The following is a 25,030-nucleotide window of genomic DNA, read 5'->3' as shown; positions in this document are numbered from 1 at the left end:
TGACTTAGCTGAGAAGACATAGCAGGGAGATCCACTTAGAAATGTGCTTTTATTATCTGTGTACCCAGGGATATGACCAGCCCCTGTAAAGCATCAGTCCTTGGGAGAGGGTGTCTTAGGGGGTGATGGGAGCTGCTCCTGGGTCATGGCTTCCACATACCACCTGGGTAGGAAGGCATGGGGTGCATCTCGATGTACAGACACAGTGACTGGGCCGCCAGGTTCCCAGGAGAAGAGGTGGACAAGCCTGGGGGGCAGATAAGAGGTATGGGTTGAGGGCTGGAGGCTGAGCTCCTGGGATCCCGAGGGGAGGGACAGAGCTGAATGCCTCACCTGGGGTCATCCTGGACAACTGTGCTCTGGGCAAAGCTAAGGAAGGCGGCACAGAAGTTCATGCACACAGAGGGATTCCAGCCACCACGGTCGTTCTGGAGTGGGCAGAGGAGGAGGCAGAAGACTGGCAGTGAGGGTGAGAGCGGGAGAGGGGAAGGCAGACTGCAACCCCAGACTTGGGCCTGTGGTTTTGGAGCAGGGGTAGGTGGGAGATACAGGTGGGGGCTGTGACACCCTTGCTTTACCCTGATGTATTCAAACATCTCCATGGTAGGAAAGATCTTGAGGGAACAGACAAAACCTTCTGGGTTACGGAAGCCGGCAACAACCTTTGGGACCCCTGGGAGGAACGACTGAGCCCACCATTTCAGGAGTTTGTGTCTGTCGGGAAAGGCAAGGGGTCAGTTGGCCCGCTCCTCCACCCTCCATTCTGTCCTCATCTTCAGGCTTCATCCTCCCCCAAGTGCCTTTCCCAATTGTCAATTCTAGGCTCTCTCCCTACCCACCCCTATCCTGAACCTGTAGAAGCTCCTCCATTGGCTGGGGCTGTGCATCTCCTTGGAGGTCTTGAGCTCCACATAGCAGGTGGGGGGCTGTGTGGATGGGGCCTGGGGGTCTGTGCAGTCTACCTCCCCTGAGAAGAGCAGACGGTGGTTTCCCAGGCGGCTGCGTAGCACAGAGCAGAAGGCCACGTTGGTGTTAACCTCCCCAGAGGGGTCTGGGGAGCCTCCGGGTTTGTCTGCATAAGGAGAGAAGCAGCAGCAGGGGAGGGGGCTCTTAAACTCTGGGGAAGTGGAAAGGTGCTACAGAGAAGGGGCAACTCTCACCTGCACACATGTACTGCTCAAACTTGTACCCCATGTACATAAGCTCCCGGAGGAGAGGTGGCCGAGCAAGCCTCTGAGCCCGGGCCGCCGGAGTCTCCACCTCACTCAGGTACAGTGTTCCCTGGAACCGGGAGGCTGCCAGCTGCCAGCCCTCCTGCCGCTCATACGGTGTCGTCAGCAATTTTGTCAGGTGCCCCCGCCATGTCACTGTGGCCCCTGCCAGCCATCCTGGACCCCTGAGAAGGAGGAATTAGAGGCTGAAGGTCTGATAAAAGAATTAGCTCAGATGGCTCCCCTAAAGAGTCCTTCTAAGGACTGATTCTCACTATAACACAGGCTCTTCTTTTTAGAGAGTACGTGCACGTCTCTAGATCTACTTGTGTGCTATGCTTTGCTCACCCCTCCAGCTCGCCTCGGTGTTCCAGGAGCCAGCGTAGTAGGTGGTCCAGCCCCTCTCGGACCTCCTCGTCCCGGGGCTGGTATCGATCGGGGTATCCATCTCTGAGGTCAAAGTCAGGGCCTGGACCATTGGTGGGGGGTGGGCTGTAGTAGCGCAGGGCTCGGGCATCTCCATGGTACTGGCGTTGAGCATCCAGGGAGAAGCAGCCCAGTTCGGAAGGACGCCGGTAGAAGGGAAAGGGCCCAGAGTAGAGAGCTGGGTCTGTGGGGAGTGAAGGTGCTGGACGGGGAAGTTTGTTCCAAGGCTCAGTTACCTCTATCTTCCCAGACCCTCTCTTGGTCCCTCTGGACTCCATGAAGTCCTGAGAAGAGGGAAAAGTTTCCATTTCACAGAGGTGGCCTGGACAAAGGAGACTCTGGATCAAGTCTAGGCGAGCCTCCTGATCGCCAGGCTCTGGCCTTAAAACAGGCAGGTCCCAGTCCCTCAAGCACAACCAGGCCAAGCGCTCATCCTACCTCTTCCTTTGCCCTCCCACTTCCCCCCGACCCTCCAAACGCAGTGAGCCTAGTTAGGAAGTTTGGGCTCAGACCAAGGAACTGGTTACCTCAAAGACACCCAACCTCTACTTCCACCTCCGCAGGGCTATGACGTCAGGGAAGACACGTCAGAAGTCGAAGAGGGATGCAAAGGTGGTTTTTCTGCTTCCGATGACGAAATCATTCAGCGACAGTGGCGGGCAAACCCCTTAGGGGCTGGAGGGGAAGGGGAATGAGATTTACATCAGGAGGGATATCCAAACGTGGCCACCAGCTTCCCTGAGCAGGGCGCAAGCGTCCAGGACGGGAGTACTCTTGGAGGGAGCCAATCAGCGGCAGGCGTGGGGCCTCCGCTCAGCGGAGGTGGTGCCGGTATCACGTTAGCATGGCCCCGCCCACCGAGAGCCTGAGATTTGACAAGTCGACGTCTCTTTCGTCATCACGTCGCGGTACTTACGACTTAGGGTCACCTGGTCTCCAAGGAGAGACGCCCAGGGAGATCATACGTCACTGCTCTGCGCCGGAAAACCCTATCTTCAAGTTCTTTTACATCAATCTCTAACCCGATACCATAAAGTCTCGGGATATGAGCCGGAAGAGGCATTGCCTGGTCCCTGAGACCTTTGGACTGAAGAGGCGGCGGGAGCGAGGGCCTGTAGAAGCGGATCCTCTGAGGGGCGAGTCAGGTAACCATGGCAGCCGGGGCGGGGCTAAAGACCCCGGCTGGGAGGGGCCTCGCCTCGAGTAACCGCGTATATTGGGAGAACGGCGCCCCCTTAGTTGTTCCCTGCCCCAGTTCCGCCCCAGTGACTGGGTCTCTCCGCTCAGGGTCGGCGCGCGCGGCACTTGCGGAGCTAGTGCAGCTGTTCCCGCGCGGCCTGTTCGAGGATGCGCTGCCGCCCATCGCGCTGAGGAGCCAGGTGTACAGCCTCGTGCCCGACCGGACGGTGGCCGACCGGCAGCTGGTGAGGGGCGTCCGAGCGACCTCTGAAGGCCCCTTCCCTGCCTCGCAGGCACTCCCGAAGTCCTCAGACACTCAGTCCGTCCGCCAGCCATTCAGCAATCATTAGGCCTTTCTGGGGCAGGCATCGTGGCAGGCACTGCAGTGCTACAGAGAATGCTACAGACCTTGTTAAAAGACTCCCGGGCAGGGCCGGCCCGTGGCTCACTCGGGAGAGTGTGGTGCTAATAACACCAAGGCCCCGCGTTCGGATCCCATATAGGGATGGCCGGTTTGCTCACTGGCTGAGCGTGGTGCTGACAACACCAAGCCAAGGGTTAAGATCCCCTTATCGGTCATCTTTTTTTTTTTTCTTTTTTTTTTTTTCCTTTTTTGTCTTTTTTCGTGACCGGTAACAGGATCGCAACCCTCGGTGTCGCGCCTGTACCGCGACTGGCAACGGGATCGCAACCCTCGGTGTCGCACCCGCACCGCGCTCAACCAGTGAGCGGACCGGTCTCTATATGGGATCCGAACCCTTGGCGGGAGCGCCGCTGCGCTCCCAAGCGCCGCACCGGGCTGTCCCCCCTTATCGGTCATCTTTAAAAAAAAAAAAAAAAAAGTGGAAAAGTGAGACTTCGGGAGAAACTGAGTCATGTAGCCTGGTTCGAGCATACAGCGCTAGGAATGCAGGCATACGTCAGATCACTACAGGCCTTGTGCATCAGTGGTGTTTCCTTATTACACTGTAGGCGATGAGCTGGTAGAGAATGTTAAACAGGAGAGGGAATAGTCTATTGGGTGTAGTGGAGATAGTAGATGAGTCAGGGAGATCGGTTAGGAAGATATTGCAGCTGAGAAGTGGTGAAGGCCTAAATTAGGGTAGTGTAGTAGGGAGGGAGAAGATGGGTGAGGAATGTGGAGAGTGAGGAGGAGGGAGGAGTCAGATGACAGACTGACTGGGTGGCTGGTGGAGTGAACAGAGTAGGAGCACATTGAGTTGTTGGGGGCAGATGATGTGTTTAATTTTGTACGTGTTGAGTTGATGGTGCCTGTGGGACATGCAATGTAGTAGACAGTTGTATATAAGGGTTGGAGAGAATTCTGGGCCAGTGGTATATAATTAGAAGTCATGGGGATGTGGATGTGGGTGAAATCCAGTAGGAAGAGTGAATAGAGAAGTGATTTTTAACCTTTTTACAAACTTTAGATGGAGATTAAAGCTGTGGCTATCTCCAGAAAAATGCACATATGCCACAAGGTATATTGGGGGGAAGGAGGAGGTTTTACAGATCATCTGAAGTCCGAGTTTAAGGATCCCAGGTTTATAGTGAAAGATAACAGGGCCAAATCCATAGTGCTGGAAGACACCAATATTTAAGGCAGTGTTACTCAATGTATGGCCTGAGTTCTACCAGTGTCAGAATTACCTGGGCTGCTTAGACTAACCCAAGGTTAATGAATGAAGATCTCTTGGGGTGGGACGTGGGAATCTCCATTTTTGAACTACTTCCTGAAGTGTTTCTTAATGTGCCTTAAAATTTGAGATCCACAGATGTAAGGGGAAAGCAGAAGAAGAGGAGTCTGTGAAAGAGGCTGAGAAGGAATTGCCTGAGTTAAGAGGGACCCAGGAAGAGGCCTATTGTGAAAGTAAAGAGATTTTCAAGATTAGGGTAGTTGGCAGTGTTAGAACCTGTGGCGATCTGTCAAGAAAAGAGGGAAGAAAAGGAAGATGGAGACTAGCTTGTCTCACATGAGGAAGCAAGTCAGACGGAACCACTTCTTAAAGAATATTTGTTGTTTTTAATGTATTGGGGTTAGCTTATATTTTAAAAAAGCATTAAAAATTGCACAAAAGAAGATATAAACATGCACGCACAATTCAAAGAATGGTTATAAAGCAAATACCCATTTAGCCACCAACTAGGTCAAACTATAGAACATGGCTAACATCCCACGTATATCCCTCTCTGATTAAAATGCCTTATGTCCCTGGGAGGTGACAATTGTCCCAGCTGTTATGACAATTGTTCCTTTGGTTTTTTAAAAAACATAATCAATTTTATTTTCCTTAAACCACAAAATAGAGTCTTCGGTTGTACAGACATCACTGTGTTCCCTTGGTTTTCTTTGTACCACCTATGTCTATATCCATAAACAACATAGCTTAGTTTTACCCATTTTTCAGTTAAATATAAATGAAATCATACTGTATGTCTTACAGTCTGTTTGTGCTGCTATGACAAAATGCCTGAGACTGGGCAATCTGTAAACAACAGAATTTATTTCTTACCATTTTAGCGGTTGGGAAGCCCAAGATCAAGGCACCAGCAGATTCAGTGTGGTGAGAGCTGGCTTTCTCTGCTTCCAGGATGGTGCCTTGTTGCTGTGTCCTCACATGCCAAAAGAGATCGAAGGGTCAGGCAGTTCTCTGAAGGCTGTTTTATAAGGGAATTAATCCCATTCGTGAGGGTGAAGCCCTCATGGCCTAATCACCTCTCAGAGGTCCCACGTCTTAAAACCATCACCTTGGGGTTTAAGTTCTAGCATATGCATTTTGGAAACACATAACTTGTTTGATTTCACAGGTTCACAGCTGGAGAGCAATTTGTATCAGAATGAAATACATCTTTGAGTCTCACCCATCTCTGATTTAGATGAGACTTAGTACTTTAGACTTTTGGATTGGTGCTAGAACAAGTTAAGAGTTTGGGGACTATTGGGATGGCATGAATGTATTTTGCAAGTGAGAAGGACATAAATTTTTGGGAGCCAGTGGTAGAATGCTATGGTTTGAATGTATGTGTCCCTCTAAAACTCATGTGTTGGAACCTAATACCCAATATGATAGTATTAAGAAGTGGGGCCTCTTGGAAAGTGATTAAGTTATGAGGGTCCTACTCTCGTGAATGGGATTAATGTCCTTATAAAAGAGGCTTCAGAGAGTTGCCTGGCCCTTTTTTCCTTCTGCCACATGAAGACACAGTGTTTGTCCCCTCTGGGGGCTGCAACAACAAGGTGTCATCTTGGAAAAGAGACTGGGACCTCACCAGACACTGAAACTGCTGGCACTTTGATCTTGGACTCCAGCCTCCAGAACTTGAAAAATAAATTTCTGTTCTTTATAAATTACCCAGTCTCAGGTATTTTGTTACAGAAGCAGGAACAGACTAAGTATTTATATCTTATTGCATTAACTGAATATTTTGAGATTCTTCCAAGTTATGTTTAGCTATAGTTAATTCATTTTCATAGATTTTCATTTTGTGAATGTATCCCAATTTTCCCATTCTAGTGAAAGAAATTACATTTTTCTAGAAATTTGTAAATTTCATCTAAATTTTCAAATTTACTGGCATAAAGTTTGTAATTTCGTTTTATTTCCTGTAGAATCCATAGTGAAGGCCCATTTTTCTTTTTATTGGTTATCTGGGCTTTTTCTTTTTTTTTTTTTCTTTTTTTTAAAAGATGACCGGTAAGGGGATCTTAACCCTTGACTTGGTGTTGTCAGCACCACGCTCAGCCAGTGAGCGAACCGGCCATCCCTATGTGGGATCCGAACCCGGGGCCTTGGTGTTATTAGCACTGCACTCTACCGAGTGAGCCACGGGCCGGCCCCTATCTGGGCTTTTTCTAGTCCCTCCTACCCTTTTTCTTGGTCAGTCTCAACAGTGGCTTATCAAGTCTAACAATCTTTTGAAGAATAAAACTTTGGCTTTATTGCTTTCTATTTCCCCTCTACTTTTAGGTTTATTTTACTTTATTTTTCCTATTAATCCCCATCCTCTCTTTTCTACTATATGCATATAAGCCTGTAGTTTTCCTCTAAGTATTGATATATATACATATATACATACATATATATATATATATATATATATGTATATATATGTATATATATATATATCACAAGCTTTGGTATATATTTTCATTATCAATCAGTTCAAAATATCTTCTTTTTTAAAAAAAAAAAGATGACCAGTAAGGGGATCTTAACCCTTGACTTGGTGTGTCAGCACCACACTCTCCCAAGTGAGCTAACCAGCCATCCCTATATAGGGATCCGAACCTGTGGCCTTGATGTTATCAGCACCACACTCTCCCAAGTGAGCCATGGGCTGGCCCCTCAAAATATCTTCTAACCTTCTTTGTGATCTTTTCCTTTGAGTCATTGGGGTTGGTTAGAAACGTATGTCATAATTTCCAAACATTTTCTTATTGTCTTGTTACTGATTTCTATCATGAATGACATTGTGGCTGGAGAACATACATAATATGATTTCAGTCATTTGAAACTCATTGACTTGTTTTGTGCTATATGGTCAGTTTTGCTAAATGTTCTGTGTGTGAGGATACTTCAAAAAGTTCATGGAAAGTTTCATATTATCTTTTTTTTTTTTTTGTCTTTTTTCCGTGTCCGGCAACGGATCGCAACCCTCAGTGTCGCCCCCGTACCGGACCGGGGACCGGCAACGGGATCGCAACCCTCGGTGTTGCTCCCGCGCCTCGCTCAGCCAGTGAGCGGGAACCGGTCCGTATGTGGGATCCGAACCCTCGGACGGGAGTGCCGCCGCGCTTCCCAAGCGGTGCACTATCCAGTGCGCCACCGGGCCGGCCCTCATATTATCTTTTAATTCTATTTTTCCACAAATTTTTGAAGTATACTTGTATATTTGAAAATAACGTATGTTGTTCAGTTGTTAATTTCTTAATGGCTGAAGTTATTAACTTATTGAAGTTATTGAAAACTTCTATTTCTTCATTGATTATGTGGTCTATTCTGTGAATTTATGAGAGTTAGATTAATATATATCTGTGATTGTGGATTTGTAATCGTTTCTTCAAATATTTCTCCTACTTTATTATCTCAGTTTTTTCCTTCTGGGACTCAAATTACGTATATGTTGAATTTTTTCTTTGTATCCTTTAAGTCTCTTAGGTTCTTTTCTGTATTTTTAATATTTTTTACTCTCTTTATTGTATTCTGGTTAGTTTGTTAAAATCTCTCTCACAGACTAAGCTTTTTATTCATCTATGCCTAATGCATTAAACCCATCCATTGAGTTCTCAATTTCATTTACTTTATTTTTATTTTTAGAATTTCTACTTGGATATTTTACAAACCTGATGTGTCACTTTTTATAATTTCCAGCTGAGATTTTCCATCTTGGCTTTTATTTATTTTAGTATTATGAGCATAGATTTTATTTATTTATTTATTTATGTATTTTTGGATTCCCTTTATTTATTTAACTTGTATTATCTTTTTTTAGTTTATCAGTATACAATGTAGTATAGTTTTAGTTTATCAGTATTACAATGTAGTTGATTTTCATGTCCCTTTACCAATTCTTTTTTTTTTTTTTTTTTTTTAACCAGTAAGGGGATCACAACCCTTGGCTTGTGACACTGCGCTCAGCCAGTGAGCGCACCAGCCATCCCTATATAGGATCCGAACCTGCGGCCTCCGCGAGCACTGCTGCGCTCCCAGCGCTGCACTCAGCCGAGTGAGCCACAGGGTCGGCCCTCCCTTTACCAATTCTTCCTTTTCCTCCCTCCCTCTACCCCCTCTCTCCCCATCAACATCATATCTGTTCACTTGTCTTAACAAGTTCAAGGAATTGTGATCGTTGTGTCTTCTTCGCCCCCCTCCCCCAGTTCATTTGCTTACTTATTTATTTTTATTAGCTCCCACAAATAAGTGAGAACATGCAGTATTTTTCTGTGCCCAGCTTATTTCACTTAATATAATTTTCTCTAAGTCCATCCATGCTGCTGCAAATGGTAGTATTTCATTTTTTTTTTTTAACAGCAGAGTAGTATTCCATTGTGTAGATATACCACATTTTCCTTATGCACTCATCTGATGATGGGCAATTGGGCTGGTTCCAACTCTTGGCTATTGTAAATAGTGCTACAATAAACATGGGAGTACAGGTATCCCTTCGACATGATGATTTCCATTCCTCTGGGTATATACCCATCAGTGGAATAGCTGGGTCGTATGGTAGATCTATCTGTAATTGTTTGAGGAAACTCCATGCCATTTTCCATAAAGGCTGCACCATTTTGCAGTCCCACCAACAGTGTACAAGGGTTCGTTTTTCTCCACATCCTCACCAGCATTTTATCATTTTCAGTCTTTTGGATATTAGTCATACTAACTGGAGTGAGATGGTATCTCACTGTGGTTTTGATTTGCATTTCCCAAACGCTGAGTGATGTTGAGCCTTTTTCATGTGTCTGTTGGCCATTCGTGTATCTTCCTTTGAGAAATGCCTATTCAGATAAGCATAGATTTAAAAAAAAAAAATCAGTTGTTTTGATAATTCCACTATTACATGTCTTTTGGGGTCTGTTTCTATTGTCTGTCTCTTTTGAGTTTTGTTTTCCTTGTGTGCCAAGTTATTTTTGACTATGTGCTGGACAGATTTGCCTAGATAAGCAAATGTCCTTAATATCCCAATTACCTCTATGAGTTTTTGTTTTCACTTAGGTTTTACATTAGTCTGGTAATTCCTATTTTCTTATGAGCTTTTTAATGCTTAAATTTTTTTAAATAATGTTTTTCCGGGCCGGCCCCATGCCGCAATCGGGAGAGTGTGGCGCTGGGAGCGCAGCGACGCTCCCGCCGCGGGTTCGGATCCTATATAGGAGTGGCCGGTGCGCTCACTGGCTGAGCGTGATGCAGGCAACACCGCACCAAGGGTTGTGATCACCTTACCCATCACGAAAAAGACCAAAATAAATATTAAATAAATAAAATAATGTTTTTCCAGCATTTTAGTTCATTTTCAACAGGTGGGTTGGTTCTTGCTGTATTCTTGCAAATAGAAGTCCTGGTTTATTTTCATTTGTTTTAAACATTTTATCCCATACTCTTCCCCACCTTCCCTCACCCAGAATCTAGACTGTTGATTCCCAAATGCAGGGCCGGTGTCTTAATCACCGTTTTATCTTAGTGCCTGCCTGGCAAATGACTGGTCTTAGAAAATATGCAAATAAATTTATGTTTGACAGGTAACTGATAAGGCAGGTGGATAGGAAGATGGGTAAGTAGTTGGAAAAGACTACTGATTTTCTCCCCACAGTTTTTCTTTTAGTAAGAGAAAACTGTCCCAATACTGGCAAATAAAATCTCTCTGCCCAAAGTGCCCAGAGTATAGCAGAACATCTTACCCTGACACCCTTCTTTTTCTTCCCATCTCTGTGGAGACAGAAGGAGCTTCAAGAGCGGGGGGAGATCAGAATCATCCAGCTGGGCTTCGACTTGGATGCCCATGGAATTATCTTCACTGAGGATTATAGGACCAGAGTATGTGTGACTATGTGTGTGTGTCATGGAGGGCGGCAGAGAGGGGGTGGTGGTGCAGGGGGAGCAGGGAAATTGGGGAATGGAAATAAAAACAAGAGAGACAGTTTTTGTACCCCACATCTCGTGAAGAGGGCACAGGGCTCTGGTAAGTAGTAATATGAGGGAGAGAGAGAGGAGGAGGAGGAGGAAGGGAATAAGAGGTGGAAGGACCTGAACAAGAGAGAAAACAGGATGAGAAAGGCTGTCCTGGGGATAGGGTTGCTGGAGGGTGAGGATGGGGCCAGACCACATCTCTCATTTCTGGTTCCAGGTCCTCAAAGCCTGTGATGGCCGACCATATGCTGGGGCAGTGCAGAAGTTTCTGACTTCGGTGCTTCCAGCCTGTGGGGACCTTAGTTTTCAGCAGGACCAAATGACACAGACTTTTGGCTTCAGGGACCCAGAGATCACGTGAGGCTTGTGGGACAGAGTCCGGCATCTGGCACCTCTCTGCCTCCCTCCTGTCCCTCCAGTCCCTCCTGTTCCATCCAGCCTTGTTCTTTGCCTTCTGCTGAACCTGCCAGAACAGGCAGACTCTTCATTTTTCTTTTTTCTTTATTTGTAATTATACATATTATAGGGTACAGTGTGTTGTTTCAGTGCATGCGTACATTGTATCATGATCAACTCAGGGTGGATAGCATATCCATCACCTAAGCATTTATTATTTGTTTTTGGTGATTACATTCAAGATCCTCCTTTCTAGCTATTTAGAAATATACAGTGCAATATTGTTAGCTATTTCCTCTTCTCTTTAATGAAATTACCTAAGTTTGTACTTCTCACTGCAAGAGAGGAGTCCTGTCTTATCTGAGGTCTTTGGAAAGAGTCCTGGACTGGAATTCAGGATATCTGGATGGCTTATCAAATGGATATAGGAGCCTGGCAGGAACCATGAATGCCTGATATTAATCATGTTGGGACTAAGTGGACAGAGAATACTGAGAGCTGGGATACCCCTAAACATTCACATTAAAAAAAAAAAAAAAAAAAAAAAAAAGACAAACCCAAAGAGCAAAAACAAAAAACACACAACTGGGCAAGGGCTAAATAAAAATGTAATTTTGGGGGGCTGTGTCTGGCTCAGGACTTTTAGTGTGTAACCCATGTTATATGTGAAAGCATTTAAAAAAGTACTGATATCACGTGGGGAAACAGACTTTTCAGTGAGATGGGTGAGGAGCCATGGTGAGGTGAGCCCTGCAGTGGCAGGAGCATGGAAGATGACCCTTGGGGGCAGGACTGAGTGTGTGTTAGGCCACGTGGTCAGGGAGGGCTTCTGAGAGGATAAACTGTTTTAAAGAACGAGTAATAGTAATAGGAAAAGAAAGAGTGGAGGGAAGGTAGTCCAGGTAGGGGGACAGGAAAAAGCAAGGGCATGAGACAACAGACAGCATGTTGTGAGCAGAGAACTGCCCCAGGGTGGGTTTCATTATCCAGTCTCTTGCATAGTTGCCCATGTTTCATATGCCTATTAACGGATGGGGGGGATGGATGGTTCTCAGAGCCCAGGCCTCATCTCTCCTGGCTTCCCACTGCCCTCAGTCATCTGGTGAATGCTGGAGTCCTCACTGTACGAGATGCTGGGAGCTGGTGGCTAGCTGTGCCTGGAGCTGGGAGATTCATCAAGTACTTTGTTAAAGGTATCCCATTCACAGCCCAAGCCCTCAGCCCCTCAGGAACACCTTTTGGTGCTTCCTCAGGCCTCTAGGCCTATTCACCTTTCCCCTCTCCTGTGCCACCTCTCCTCTAGGGCGCCAGGTTGTCCTTGGCATGGTCCGGAAAGCCAAGTACAGGGAGTTGCTCCTGTCGGAGCTCCTGGGTCGGCGGGCACCTGCCACAGTGCGGCTTGGCCTTGCCTACCATGTGCATGACCTCATTGGGGCCCAGCTGGTGGACTGGTGAGTCTGACCTCTGGCAGATGACAGAGCAATAGCCCAAGGATGGATTTCCTCCTGGCTCATGCTTATTAATTCACTGTAGTGAAGTCCAGTCCCTTCATTCTTCTCTGGAACCCGGGAACACCCCTTGCCAAGTTCTGAGTTCTCCTCGCAACTTGGACCTTGGCATCTGGCTCTAACTTTGTGTTTCTCCTGTACAGCATCTCCACTTCTTCTGGAACCCTCCTCCGCCTGCCAGAGACATGAGGATTCTGCTTGTCATCGCACACCTCCCCAGAGCAGGGCAAGAGGCGCCTGGGAGTGCTTCCTGACAGTGTTGAGATGGGGGCACCTTGGGAAGGCTTGGGAGCCAGGACGAGCGTTGGGCTCTCATCCATGCAAAGGGTCAGATGTGAAAGCTGCTGTTTACCTGGGCTCTGACCCAGTGGTGGGGTTTGGGCAATGTTTCTCTGCCCTTCCATGGAAGTCGAACCAGAAACTGTGCCAAGGCCATGGCTGCTACCTTTCATGTCAGATGGTGCTGTTGTTATTCTGTCTTGGGATAGAAAGGTAGGATTTCTGGGGAGGCTGGTGAAGGAGGGCAGGGTTTTCTTCCCTATATGTTGGGCTGAAATTGCCAAATAAAGTACTTTTGCCTGTGATATTTTCTGGATGTCCTTTGTTTGATGTGATGTGTGTGTTCGGGTGCCTTGTTTGGGGATAGAGGTCAAGCCAAACATAGGCCTGAGCTCAAGCCAAATGTAGGCCTGAGCTTTGACTTGTTTGGAGAGGAAAAAGGTTAACTTTGATGTTCAGATCAGTTCTCCCTGTGGGGTGGTAAGGGTGCACCTCATCTCCTAAAGCAGAGTTTCTGTTAGGGCCTACAAAAAGCTAAAGCCTAGTGTAGTTAAGTTTGTGTTGGAGTGAAAGTAAGAGACAAGTGTCTTAGAAGCCCATCCTTGTTTTGTTAGGACCTTTAAATATCCTGTACATCTGGGCCATGTTGGGCCCTTACACACACACACACACAGATATACCCAGTAGGGGGAGATGCCTAGGCACTGGGATGACAGGAGTTAACCAGGAAGGACAGGATTGATCTCTGGGACAAGATTCACTCGAATTCCCTCAGAAACTCAGGGGTCCAGGGTGTCTCCTCAACTCTGGGCCTGGGGCCAGTTGCAGTTCTTGGTTGTCACGTGGTTTCCTGGCTTAGCTGGGTTAGGGGAGGAGCAAGGCTCAGAGTCAACTGCCCCAAGCCCTAGGTTGTTCAGAAGGGAGCAGACAGCAGACGGATCTGACCCCTCTTGGGTCCTGTAGCCATGAGGCTCCTCTGGGGGCTGATCTGGGTGTCTAGCTTCTTTGCCTTGTCTCTGCAGAAGCCCAGGTCCTGGAGGCGGGAGCTGGGTGCTTGGCTGGGGGAAGGGCTGGCAATGGGACCTGATTCAGGAGTGAGAGAGAACTGGGGTGGAGGGGTTGAGCAAAATCTGACTGCTGACCCTCACTTCTCAGGTTGCTCCTGTTCTCTCCTTCTGTGGTTCACCTGGGGGTCCCCCTATCGGTGGGGGTGCAGCTCCAGGATGCTCCCCCAGGACAGGTGGTGAAAGGATCAGTGTTCCTGAGAAACCCATCTGGTAATAATGCCCCCTGCTCCCCAAAGGTGGACTTCACCCTCAGTTCAGAGAAAGACTTTGTACTCCTCAGTCTCCAGGTAACTGGACCCCACATCCTTCTGCTGCTTCTGGGAGCCTCTGCCCTTCCGCTCTGTCTTGTAAATGTCCTCATCTTCCTCACTGGCCTCCTCCCCTCCTCTCTTCCCACCCCAGTGGTCCACTTCTGTCTCATTGTCCTTTTCCCTCTGCTCAGTCTGTCTCAGACCCACCCCACTCCATCTCCTGACAGGTCTCCCTGAAAGATGCAGACAGCTGTGGCCTCCATCGCCTCCTTGGAGGCCGTGGGGTCCAGCTGGTGGCACAGTCACCATGGCTGAAGGACTCTCTGTCCAGAATGACAGACAGTCAGGGTGTCAACCTGCTCTTCTCCACTCGCCGAGGGCACCTCTTTCTGCAGACTGACCAGCCTATTTACAATCCTGGGCAGCGTGGTGAGTCTCTGCCTCAGGGCCTCTACATTTAACTCCCTCCCAGCCAATTCAGGACACGTTTGGTGCCTGAAAGAAAGCTCCAGACAGGAGGATTGCTTAGCAAATATTTGTCCCCCCCCCACTCCCTGGAATTGGGCCCACCTTCCCTTTGCACATGGTCTCCTGTTCACCTCTCTTTTCCTCCTCTCCCAGTTCGGTACCGGGTATTTGCTCTGGATCAAAAGATGCGCCCATGCACTGATGTCCTCACGGTCACAGTGGAGGTGAGTCCCTGACCTCTGGCTTTCCAGACCCTGGCCACTGATGTGACCTCCCACCTGTGACCACTTCTACTCCCCTTGCAGAACTCTCATGGCTTCCGTGTGCGGAAGAGGGAGGTGTACACTTTGTCCATCTTCCAGGATGACTTTGTGATCCCAGACATCTCAGAGTGAGCTCCCCCTACTGGGGGTTGCCCCCAGCTACACAACCCCAATTCCCATTTTCCCTTCAGCTCTCTACATCCAACACTCAGAGTCACATCCTGAGATGCCCTGACCCTCTGCCTCCTGAGCCTCTGGATGACCCCACAGTCCTCTTTCCAGGGAACCAGGATCTGCTGGCCCCCTGGCCCTCCTACACAGATGGGCTGAATCCCTTCCTTGTCTGTCTTCAGGCCAGGGACCTGGAAAATCTCAGCCCGATTCTCAGACAGCTTGGAATCCAACAGCAGCACCCAGTTTGAAGTGAAGAAATATGGTGAGAGCTGGAGACATGAGGGACAGGCAGCTCCTTTCCTGAAGAAAAGAAGGGGAAGGGGATAGGAGAGATGGGAGGGGAAGGTCTGGGCCAGGGAGATATGGGGCCACAGCCCTGAGGGAAGGGGAGTCTTTGAAGGGCCCTTTCACTAGAGTCTGACCTACCTACCCCATCCCCTGGGTCAGTCCTTCCCAACTTTGAGGTGAAGATCACCCCTGGAAAGCCATACATCCTGACAGCACTCGGCTATCTTGGTGAAATCCAATTAGACATCCAGGCCAGGTAATGCCTCCTGCCCCTGCTGGGTCCTACTTCTAGGCTTCCCACTCTGTGAATGGGCTGTGGAGCCCTGCTTCCCCTGCTCCCAGATCATGATTTCCCCAGCCTGTGGCCACCCTCTTCCCAATCTCCCCGTGGCGACAGGTACATCTATGGGAAGCCAGTGCAGGGGGTGGCGTATGTGCGCTTTGGGCTCCTGGGTGAGGATGGTGAGAAGACTTTCCTTCGGGGCCTGGAGAGTCAGTCCAAGGTAGGAAGGAGGATGGGGTGTGGGGAGAGGCGAAGAAGGTGAGGAGGGAGACTCCAGTCTCACCCCATGTCCTGCTTTCCTCTCTACCTCAGCTGGTGGATGGCCAGTGCCACATTTCCCTCTCAAAAGCTGAGTTCCAGAGTGCTCTGGAGAAGCTTAATATTAGTATGGCTGACCTCCCAGGGCTGCGTCTCTATGTTGCAGCAGCCATCATTGAGTCTCCAGGTGAGCAACTTTCCCTTGCTATACCCCCAGACCCTTGCCTCTGACCCCTGAGCTGACCCTCTGTTTTCCACACCATCACCACTCCTGACTTCTTCCACCAAAAGCCAGGAAAGACCCAGGAGACCTTGCCTCTCTCAAATTCTGCCTCTGGGTAGTTCTGCCCCTTTCCTTTGTCTCAGTTTATTTATTTTTTGCACATTCATTCACTCATTCAGCAGGCATACTTGTATGTTACACACTGTGTGTCAGGGCCTATGTTGGATTTCTGAGAACCCAGAGATCAATATGGGATGGCCTGTGCCCTGAGGAGCTCACTGTCTAATGGGAGGGAACACTTGAGCCTCTCCCCCGTCACACTCCTGTCCCTCTCTTCCCAGGACTCTGTCCTCCACCTCTCTCTTTCCTTTGTTTTGCAGGCGGGGAGATGGAGGAGGCGGAGCTCACATCCTGGCGTTTTGTGTCATCTCCCTTCTCCCTGGATCTTAGCAACACCAAGAGATATCTCGTGCCTGGGGCTCCCTTTCTGCTGCAGGTTTCTTCTGAAGGGGGAAGATGGGTGGGGGAGGGGGTGTAGGTCAGGAGGGCACAGGTCTCACTGATCGCTCTCTTTTACCTACCCATCCCCCATCCACCTAGGCCTTGGTCCGAGAAATGTCTGGTTCCCCAGCCCCTGGTATTCCTGTCAAAGTTTCTGCCGAGTTTTCTTCTCCTGGGTCTGCTTCTAAAATTTGGGAATTTCAACAAAACACAGATGGGAGCGGCCAAGTCAGCATTCCCATTGTTATCCCTCAGACCACTCCTGAACTGCAGCTCTTGGTAGGACTCCTCCGACCCATGGGAGATGGTGGGGGAGGAAGAGGTTCCCAAGGATCCACGGCCCAGCTTGGGAGGAGGAGTGAGGTACCTGGGTCCTTACAACTGACCTACCCTGACCTGCCCCTCTCTCTAGGTGTCTGCAGGCTCCCTCTACCCAGCCACAGCCAGGCTCACCGTGAGAACTCCTTCTTCAGGAGGCTCCGGGTTTCTATCTATTGAGCGGCTGGATCCTCGACCCCCTCGTGTTGGGGACACTCTCAACCTGAACCTGCAAGCTGTGGGCATCAGTGGGACCACCTTCTCTCATTACTACTACATGGTGGGCAGGAGCTGGGGAGCGGAGGAAGGCAGGGTGCAGGGATGAGCCCTCTGGGTGGGGCTGGGGTGGTTTCAGGCTGGCATGTACAATGAGGAGGAAACTTTTCTTGCCGCTCCTCTTCTTGGCCCAGATCCTATCCCGGGGTGAGATTGTGTCTATGAATCGAGAGCCCAGGAGGAGTGTGACCTCAGTCTCCCTGTTTGTTGATCATCGCCTGGTACCCTCCTTCTACTTTGTGGCCTTCTACTATCATAATGGCTTCCCAGTGGCCAACTCCCTACGAGTGGATGTCCAGGCTGGGGCCTGCGAGGGCAAGGTAACTGGGGCTGGAAGAGATGGCGAGTGTGTTAGGGGGGTTAAGAGAGAAAGAGGACGGGTGATTGCCAACAGGGCATGGATTTAGTGGGGAGTGCACCAAGGATGCATCGGCCTGAAAGAAGCCCTCCCCACTCTGACTGCCACCCCCTACTCCACCTCTGCCAGCTGGAGCTGAATGTGGACAGTGCCAAGGAGTACCGTAATGGGGAGTCTGTAAAGCTCCACCTGCAGACAGATTCTCCATCCCTGGTGGCGCTGGGAGCTGTGGACACGGCTCTGTATGCTGTGGGCAGCAAGTCCCACAAACCCCTTGACATGGGCAAGGTTTGTGCAGACCCTCTCCTCAGCATCTCCCACCCACCATGGCTCAGTGTCCTGCTGCCCTGAGCCCTGAACCCAGCCCGTGAATCTCCCCAAGTCTCCTGCAGACTTCCCAGTCTCTGTCCACTTCTTCTTTTGGCCCCTGAAGTCTCTATTTCCCCACTCTCTGTCTCTCTTTCATGTTTGTCCACACTCTGCCCTCACCCAAAGCTGAGTGCCTGATCCTGCCCCTCAGCCACTCTTGTCTCCCAGCATCTCTGCCTTTTCTTGCCAGGTCTTAGAAGTTATGAACAGCTATGACCTTGGCTGTGGTCCTGGGGGTGGGGACAGTGCCCTTCAAGTGTTCGATGTGGCGGGTCTGGCCTTTTCTGATGGAGACCAATCAACCTCGATCAGAAAGAGTGAGAACAGAGGAGGAAAGGGAGGGGGTGGTGGGAAGATCAGGAAGGAGGAGGGGCCTGAGGGGGCATGGTAGGAAGAACAGGGACAGGAAGGGCAGGGCGTTGGGGAGGGAGGGAGAGGGAGCAGGTGGGAGGCCACACACCCTGTGGCTTGACTGCAGTCTCACCTCCTACCAGGTCTGAGCTGTCCTGAGAAGAAAACCCGGAAAAAGAGAAATGTGAACTTCCAAAAGGCAATTAGTGAGAAGTGTGAGTTGTAGGGTCTGCCTCTCTGTCCCTCTGCTCCTCAGTGAATCAGTACGTGGTATTTGGGGCCAGAGATCAAATTCTGGAGTTAAAGGTGGCTTGGGTGGGTGGCTCTGTCTTACAATGCTGGTCTGTCAAGGAGAGTCCTGTGGATCTGGGAGTCACGGTGGGGGCTGAGGCGTGTCTCCTTTTTGCTCCCTATGCTTACCCTCACCTGGTCCTGCAGTGGGCCAGTATGCATCCCTGGCAGCCAAGCGCTGCTGCCAGGATGGGTTGACGCGGCTGCCCATGGTCCGCTCCTGTGAGCAGCGGGCTGCTCGCGTGCAGCAACCAGACTGCCGGGAACCCTTCTTGTCCTGCTGCCAGTTTGCTGAGAGCCTGCGCAAGAAGAACAGGACCAGGGGCCAGGGGGGCCTCGCCCGAGGTGAGGGACTGGGTGGGGCTGGGGAACAAGCAGTGGTGCCTGGGAGGGCAGAAGGGCCCCTTCCTCACTCCTGTCCACTGTGGTCCCCCAGCCCTGGAGATATTGCAGGAGGAAGACCTGATTGATGAAGATGACATTCCTGTGCGCAGCTTCTTCCCAGAGAACTGGCTCTGGAGATTGGAAGCAGTGGACCATTCTCGAATGTGAGGGCAGGGGTGGGTCTAGCCTTGTCTCTGGGCTGTGTCTTGTGCCAGCCTGGGGTGTGACGGAGCTTCTCTACCTTTCCTGCCACAGATTGACACTGTGGCTCCCTGATTCTCTGACCACGTGGGAGATCCATGGTGTGAGCCTGTCCAAAAGCAAAGGTGAGGTCTCCTTGCCTCGGCCTCAGGCTGTTCTGCTTCCATTTCCCATTGACCCAGGCTCCCTACTTAGCCCTTTGTTCTTAGTGTAGGAAGGGGGTTTAGAGATTTGGTGAAGTCTGTACTGGCATGCACCTGGCTTGGGCTAGAAAGCAGGGGCAAGCTGAGGGCAGAGCGGGGTCACTCCCTGCCCTCCCTCCTGTGGCCCTGAGGCCTTGATACCTGCAGGCCTCTGACCTCTGGCCCCTGCCCCCATGCTACCCCATCCATCAGGAATGTGTGTGGCCACACCTGTCCGGCTCCGAGTGTTCCGCCAGTTCCACCTGCACCTCCGCCTGCCCATCTCTGTCCGCCGCTTTGAGCAGCTCGAGTTGCGGCCTGTCCTCTACAACTACCTGGATAAAAACCTGACTGTGAGGCCTCTTGGGAGCCTGAGCACATGGGGGTGGGGGATGTGAAGGGTGGGGAGACTAACTGGGCTGGAGCTCAGGCCATCCCCCTTTTCCTGCCCCCAGGTGAGCGTCCACGTGTCCCCGGTGGAGGGGCTATGCCTGGCTGGGGGCGGAGGGTTGGCCCAGCAGGTCCTGGTGCCTGCGGGCTCTGCCCGGCCTGTTGCCTTCTCTGTGGTGCCCATGGCAGCTGCTGCTGTGTCCCTGAAGGTGGTGGCTCGAGGATCCTTGGAATTCCCTGTGGGGGATGCAGTGTCTAAGGTTCTGCAAATAGAGGTGAATGGAGCACCCCTACATCTAGGTCCCTGGCCTCCCAAATTTATCCCTACCCTCAGCACCCTGCTGGCCAGGCCAGGGGCCCAGCAACCAAGCCCAGTACTTTGGTTTATTTCCATCTTCTGCAATTCTGATCCATCTCTGTCCCTGAAGATTAAATTCAAAGTCCTGGGGAGTCTGCACTGGGATGGGCAGGCCATAGTGCCAGTGATCTCTGACAGCCATGTTTCCCCCGAGACAGAAGGAAGGGGCCATCTATATGGAGGAGATGGTCTACGAACTCAACCCTCTGGGTGAGTGAACCTCTGGCCGAGCCATCGGTTTCCTTAGGGGGTTGTGGTGTGGGGGATGTGGACAGCAGGACAGACTGCCAACCACCCCATCTCCCCAGACCGCCAAGCCCGGTCCTTGGAAATTCCTGGCAACTCTGATCCCAATATTGTCCCCGATGGAGATTTCAGCAGCTTTGTCAGGGTTACAGGTGGGAGTGTCCTCCGATCCCTTCCCAGTGGCCACCCTTGGATTCATGTGAAACCCGTGGGTCTCTGTTTGATCCCATATCCCCATGACCCTCTGACTCTGGGTCCTCAGACCTTCTCTCTGATCCTCAACCCTCTCCCTGCTGTGTAGCCTCAGATCCATTGGAAACTTTGGGCTCTGAGGGGGCCTTGTCACCAGGAGGTGTGGCCTCCCTCCTGAGGCTTCCCCAGGGCTGTGGGGAACAAACCATGGTCCTCTTGGCTCCTACACTGGCTGCTTCCCGCTACCTGGACAAGACAGAGCAGTGGAGCACACTGCCTCCCGAGACCAAGGACCGTGCTGTGGATCTGATCCAGAAAGGTTCTGGGTGCAGGCACAAGCAGGCGTGGGGGCCGGGGGGGGGGCAGCTAATGGGAGATGGGCAGCCCTGGAGGATAGAGAGGGGAAGAAAAGGGATCCCCAGTGGGAATGGGGAGCATGGCCTTGGGCACACACTCTGCAGCGGAAGAGTGGGTGTCACCTCAGCAGCTGCCTCTCCTCTCCAAGGTTACATGCGGATCGAGCAATTTCGGAAGACAGATGGTTCCTATGCAGCTTGGGTACAGCGGGACAGCAGCACCTGGTGAGGTTGGGAGAGTGGTTCCAGGTGTCTGGAGAGGGGTCAGGGCTGGTGGGGGCAGAGCCAATACAATGGGAGGGGAATAAACAGGTGCCTGCGGAAGTGGGGCTGTGTCCCCTGCCCCCAGCCTTCCATCCTGCCCCTCTAGGCTCACTGCCTTTGTGCTGAAGGTTCTGAGTTTGGCCCAGGAGCAGGTGGGCGGCTCACCTGAGAAGCTGCAGCAGACAGCCAGGTGGCTACTTTCCCAGCAGCGGGCTGATGGCTCATTCCAGGACCCCTGTCCAGTTATACACAGGGACATGCAGGTGCGGGCAGGCTGGGAGGCTGGGCTGAGGAGCACTGATGGAAAGACTCTCTCTGCTCCTTCCCCCTCCTGGATGACATCTTTTCTCCCCTCACTAGGGGGGCTTGGTGGGAAATGATGAGACTGTGGCACTCACGGCCTTTGTGGTCATCGCCCTTCATCACGGGCTGGCCATCTTCCAGGACAAGAGTGCAGAGCAGTTGAAGCAGAGAGTGGTGAGGACACCTGCATGTCTGCCCTTCACTGGCCCCTGGCTCTCCACCTTTCTCCTCAGGTGCCCAGGTGTCCAGCCCCCAGACCTTCCTCCCCACTTCATTCTAGGAAACCTCCATCTCAAAGGCAAACTCGTACTTGGGGAAGGAAGCAAGTGCTGGGCTCCGGGGTGCCCATGCAGCCGCCATCACGGCCTATGCCCTGACGCTGACTACGGCCTCCCAGGACCTGCGGGATGTTGCCCACAACAACCTCATGGCCATGGCCCAGAAGACTGGTGGTGAAGGACGGGGGCCCTGGGAGTGAGCCCAGGGTTCAGGGGACCTTGGGATCCCTGAGTGTGCCAGAGTGAGAAATTGAATGAAGACCCTGAGAAGGAATTACAGCATAGGCAGGGATGAATTTGAGGTAGAATTAGGAGAGACTGAGGGGGCATCAAAGGGCCAGGTGACTAGGATCCTACCCCCCTCAACCCCCCGTTCACCTTGGGTCTCCCTTCACTTGCAGATGACCTGTACTGGGGCTCAGTCACCAGCTCTCAGAGCAATGTTGTGTCATCCACCCCGGCTCCTCGCAGCTCAGCAGACCCCATGTCCCCGGCCCCAGCCCTGTGGATTGAAACCACAGCCTATGCCCTGCTACACCTGCTGCTGCGGGAGGGCAAGGCCGAGAGGGCTGACCAGGCTGCAGCCTGGCTCACCCGTCAGGGTGCCTTCAAAGGGGGATTCCGCAGCACCCAGGTAGGGGCTGCCCCAGGGCTCTGGGGGTGGGTGGTCCTGAGACCAAGTGCCTGAGTCCTGGCCCAACCTCCCCAGGACACGGTGATCGCCCTGGACGCCCTGTCTGCATACTGGGTCGCTTCTCACACCACTGAGGAGAGGGGACTCAATGTAACTCTCAGCTCCACAGGCCGCAATGGGTTCAAATCCTATGTGCTGCATCTGAACAACCACCAAATTCGGGGGCTGGAGGAGGAGCTACAGGTGAACCCCTCCCTCACCTGGGTTGCCATGACACTTGGGCCTCTCCTGGCCATCCTACCCTCCCACCTGCAAAAGCCCTGTAGCACCTCTTCCTGAGGTCCTTGTGGGAAGACTTACTGGCCATGTGACCTGGAGAAAGTTGCCCGACCTCTGAGCCTCATTATTGTCAAGTGTGAAGTAATGTGTGCAAAGTCCACCCGCCAGGGCTGTTAGGGCTGAGGGAGATAATGCACATGGAGTAAGCTCTATGGAAACGTGAGGTGGGGAGAGGAGGTGGGTTGTTTTGAGGGAGGAGGTAAGTTGTTGGAGCAACAAACAGGTTTTCCTGTGTCCTCCTGACATCTCTTTCCCTTTTTTGATCCTGAAAGTTTTCTTTGGACAGCAAGATCAGTGTGAAGGTGGGAGGAAACAGCAAAGGAACCTTGAAGGTGAGGGTCAAGGACAGGGCGGGGCCGGCAGAGGAGGGAGGAAATGGGCTGGAGTGGGAGGGTCGGGGAAGGAGGAGGACAGCTCAGGGGTGATGGTCCACTCCCGTGCTAGCGTTCTTTCCCCGCTCTGCTAGTCCCCGTCTCGGGGTACCTGTCCTTTCCCTTACCCCCTCAGTGCTGATGGCTCCACATCCTCAGCCCAGGCCTCTCCCCTGACCCACAGCACCTCAGACATGGCCTGTCCCAAACCGCTTCTTCCTCCTGTGTTCCTTGTCTGGCTGATGGCAGCCGCTCCATCCAGGAGTCCAGCCACCGCTCTGGAGGTTGTCTTGGTGGCCCCTTTCCTGAGCCCCTCCTGGTGGCCCAGTTATTCCTCCTCTGCCCTCCTGCACCCTGTTCCTTGTCATTTGTGTCCTGGATTCTGTGCTAAGATAGTCTTGGAACTTCTCCCTGCCTCCTGTCTCACCCTCTGATCCATTGGCCACATGGCAGTGAGAGGGGCCTTCCAGAAACAGCAGTCAGATTGGCCTTGGAGAAAAGTGAGACTCCCCCACGGCACTGTGGCTCACATGTTGGGCTCCTGCCCACCTCTCCAGCCAAACAGATCCACTCATTACACAGACCTCCCTGCCTTGAGCGTCCTTCCCCTGCTTCTTGTCCCACGAGACAAGAGCCTTCTCCTCTCTCAAGCCTCGGCTGGAAGCCTTTCCTGAGCTTTCCAGCTTCCCCTGTGCACCGTCTCGAGTGCTAGCCCGCGGGGGCAGGTCCTGCTTCTTCACCTCCCCATCTCATCATCTCACCCGACTCCTGTGGTGGATCCGGTGCCCACACATATGTATGGACTGTTCAGTGAGGGGGACGAGAAGGGGCTGAAGGCCTTAAATCCCTTAGCCCAGGGGGGTTCCCTCAGCTATGGCCCTGGAGAGAGGTCTGTGGCCCCAAATGTCCTGTGTCCTCTCCCTGCCTCTTGCTGAGCCAGGTCCTTCGTACCTACAATGTCCTGGACATGAAGAATACAACCTGCCAGGACCTTCAGATTGAAGTGACAGTCATGGGCCACGTTGACTACACGAGTAAGTGTCAGGTGGGGAGGCTTTGGGGCCTGGAGGGGCAGTGTGTGGGCGGGGGGTGAGTGGCCACCTAGCCCCTGCTAACAATGTTTCCCTGAACAGTGGAAGCAAATGAAGACTATGAGGACTACTATGAGGACTTTCCAGCCAGGGATGACCCAGGTGCCCTTTCGCAGCCTGTGACGCCCCTGCAGCTGTTTGAGGGACGGAGGAACCGCCGCAGGAGAGAGGCGCCTAAGGTGGCGGAGGAACAGGAATCCAGAGTGCAGTACACCGTGTGCATCTGGTGGGCTGGGACCTGCACCGGGCGTGTTGTGGGCAGTTGCTGGGCCAGGGGAGGGAGGGCAGTGCCAAGGCTGGGGCTGGATGACAGGTCCCATCTCTCTACAGGCAGAATGGCAAGGTGGGGCTGTCTGGCATGGCCATCGCGGACATCACCCTCCTGAGTGGGTTCCATGCCCTGCAGACCGACCTGGAGAAGGTGCTCAGCTGCTCAGAGCCCTTCCTCTGCCCGGGGAACCCTGCCCCGTCCCTGCAGCACCTCTGGTGCTGAGCCCTGTCATGGGCAGGGCCCAGGACCACCAACCATGACTGCCTCCCCTTCCCCACAGCTGACCACCCTCTCTGACCGTTACGTGAGTCACTTTGAGACCCAGGGACCCCATGTCCTGCTATACTTCGACTCGGTGAGTGGGGAGAGGTAACACAGGAAGGGAGTTGATGGCACCAGGTTTGCTATGTGTTATGAAGGGTCTCAGCTTTGTCAGCAGCCAGTGCTCTTGAGAACTTGTGACATAATCAGGGGGACAGAACAAGGGTGAGCCACATGAGTCACAACAGAGTTAGGTGCAGACCTCCAGGGGGCTGCTGCCTACAGGGACCAGTGCCAGTCAGCAGGAGGAGACCCTACGGGCTTGAGAGTGAGCCTTTTGTAAAGCTGATTTTATTCAACTTGAGGGGTTGACTTTGTTTTTTTATTGAACTTCCTAGGTTTTAAAAAAAATTTTTTTTTTCTCTTTTTGTCTTTTTTTGTGACCGGCAACGGATTGCAACCCTCAGTGTCGCGCCCGTACCGGACCGGGACCGGCAACGGGATCGCAACCCTCGGTGTTGCTCCCGCACCTCGCTCAGCCAG

At 51.7% G+C, this 25,030-nt stretch overlaps 3 protein-coding genes across 5 annotated transcripts in view; 2 read left to right on the top strand and 1 right to left on the bottom strand.

Moving 5' to 3' along the window:
• Nucleotides 1-21: 21 nt before the first annotated feature.
• DXO (decapping exoribonuclease) lies at nt 22-2,472 on the bottom strand. Its single transcript, XM_008575016.1, has 7 exons — nt 2,165-2,472; nt 1,560-1,921; nt 1,161-1,396; nt 853-1,072; nt 579-714; nt 334-428; nt 22-247 (listed from the first exon to the last, which is right to left on the bottom strand). The coding sequence occupies exons 2-7, from the start codon at nt 1,913-1,915 to the stop codon at nt 94-96; spliced, it is 1,197 nt and encodes a 398-aa protein (XP_008573238.1). The 5' UTR covers nt 1,916-1,921; nt 2,165-2,472; the 3' UTR covers nt 22-93.
• Nucleotides 2,473-2,562: 90 nt separating this feature from the next.
• On the top strand, nt 2,563-12,934 carry STK19 (serine/threonine kinase 19). Its single transcript, XM_008575017.1, has 7 exons — nt 2,563-2,782; nt 2,925-3,061; nt 10,256-10,351; nt 10,662-10,801; nt 11,936-12,033; nt 12,144-12,291; nt 12,492-12,934. Exons 1-7 carry the CDS (start codon nt 2,683-2,685, stop codon nt 12,535-12,537), a joined length of 765 nt encoding a protein of 254 aa, XP_008573239.1. The 5' UTR covers nt 2,563-2,682; the 3' UTR covers nt 12,538-12,934.
• A 577-nt stretch (nt 12,935-13,511) lies between these two features.
• C4A (complement component 4A (Rodgers blood group)) overlaps nt 13,512-25,030 on the top strand; it is a 14,673-nt gene continuing 3,154 nt past the window's right edge. The window contains exons 1-35 of one of the 3 annotated variants that reach the window (XM_008575013.1): nt 13,512-13,657; nt 13,783-13,981; nt 14,173-14,374; nt 14,567-14,637; nt 14,719-14,804; nt 15,030-15,112; nt 15,298-15,394; nt 15,536-15,641; nt 15,734-15,866; nt 16,283-16,398; nt 16,503-16,682; nt 16,816-17,001; nt 17,132-17,317; nt 17,485-17,643; nt 17,915-18,041; nt 18,219-18,290; nt 18,514-18,711; nt 18,803-18,914; nt 19,006-19,076; nt 19,347-19,486; nt 19,589-19,798; nt 20,040-20,091; nt 20,190-20,279; nt 20,429-20,638; nt 20,825-20,900; nt 21,046-21,202; nt 21,300-21,416; nt 21,523-21,694; nt 21,922-22,154; nt 22,230-22,397; nt 22,766-22,825; nt 23,805-23,898; nt 23,998-24,181; nt 24,286-24,376; nt 24,507-24,581. In XM_008575013.1, coding sequence (XP_008573235.1) covers nt 13,593-13,657; nt 13,783-13,981; nt 14,173-14,374; nt 14,567-14,637; nt 14,719-14,804; nt 15,030-15,112; nt 15,298-15,394; nt 15,536-15,641; nt 15,734-15,866; nt 16,283-16,398; nt 16,503-16,682; nt 16,816-17,001; nt 17,132-17,317; nt 17,485-17,643; nt 17,915-18,041; nt 18,219-18,290; nt 18,514-18,711; nt 18,803-18,914; nt 19,006-19,076; nt 19,347-19,486; nt 19,589-19,798; nt 20,040-20,091; nt 20,190-20,279; nt 20,429-20,638; nt 20,825-20,900; nt 21,046-21,202; nt 21,300-21,416; nt 21,523-21,694; nt 21,922-22,154; nt 22,230-22,397; nt 22,766-22,825; nt 23,805-23,898; nt 23,998-24,181; nt 24,286-24,376; nt 24,507-24,581 — 4,578 coding nt within the window. In that variant the 5' untranslated portion in view covers nt 13,512-13,592. The remainder of the gene's footprint in view (nt 13,658-13,782; nt 13,982-14,172; nt 14,375-14,566; nt 14,638-14,718; nt 14,805-15,029; nt 15,113-15,297; nt 15,395-15,535; nt 15,642-15,733; nt 15,867-16,282; nt 16,399-16,502; nt 16,683-16,815; nt 17,002-17,131; nt 17,318-17,484; nt 17,644-17,914; nt 18,042-18,218; nt 18,291-18,513; nt 18,712-18,802; nt 18,915-19,005; nt 19,077-19,346; nt 19,487-19,588; nt 19,799-20,039; nt 20,092-20,189; nt 20,280-20,428; nt 20,639-20,824; nt 20,901-21,045; nt 21,203-21,299; nt 21,417-21,522; nt 21,695-21,921; nt 22,155-22,229; nt 22,398-22,765; nt 22,826-23,804; nt 23,899-23,997; nt 24,182-24,285; nt 24,377-24,506; nt 24,582-25,030) is intronic. The other 2 variants (XM_008575015.1, XM_008575014.1) reach the window with 2 other exon arrangements.

Source organism: Galeopterus variegatus, unplaced genomic scaffold (assembly GCF_000696425.1).
Source record: "Galeopterus variegatus unplaced genomic scaffold, G_variegatus-3.0.2 Scaffold1130, whole genome shotgun sequence".
In the NCBI taxonomy this organism is placed as follows: domain Eukaryota; kingdom Metazoa; phylum Chordata; class Mammalia; order Dermoptera; family Cynocephalidae; genus Galeopterus; species Galeopterus variegatus.
The sequence above is the reverse complement of the archived record's forward strand: the minus strand, read 5'-3'. Positions and strand labels throughout refer to the sequence as shown.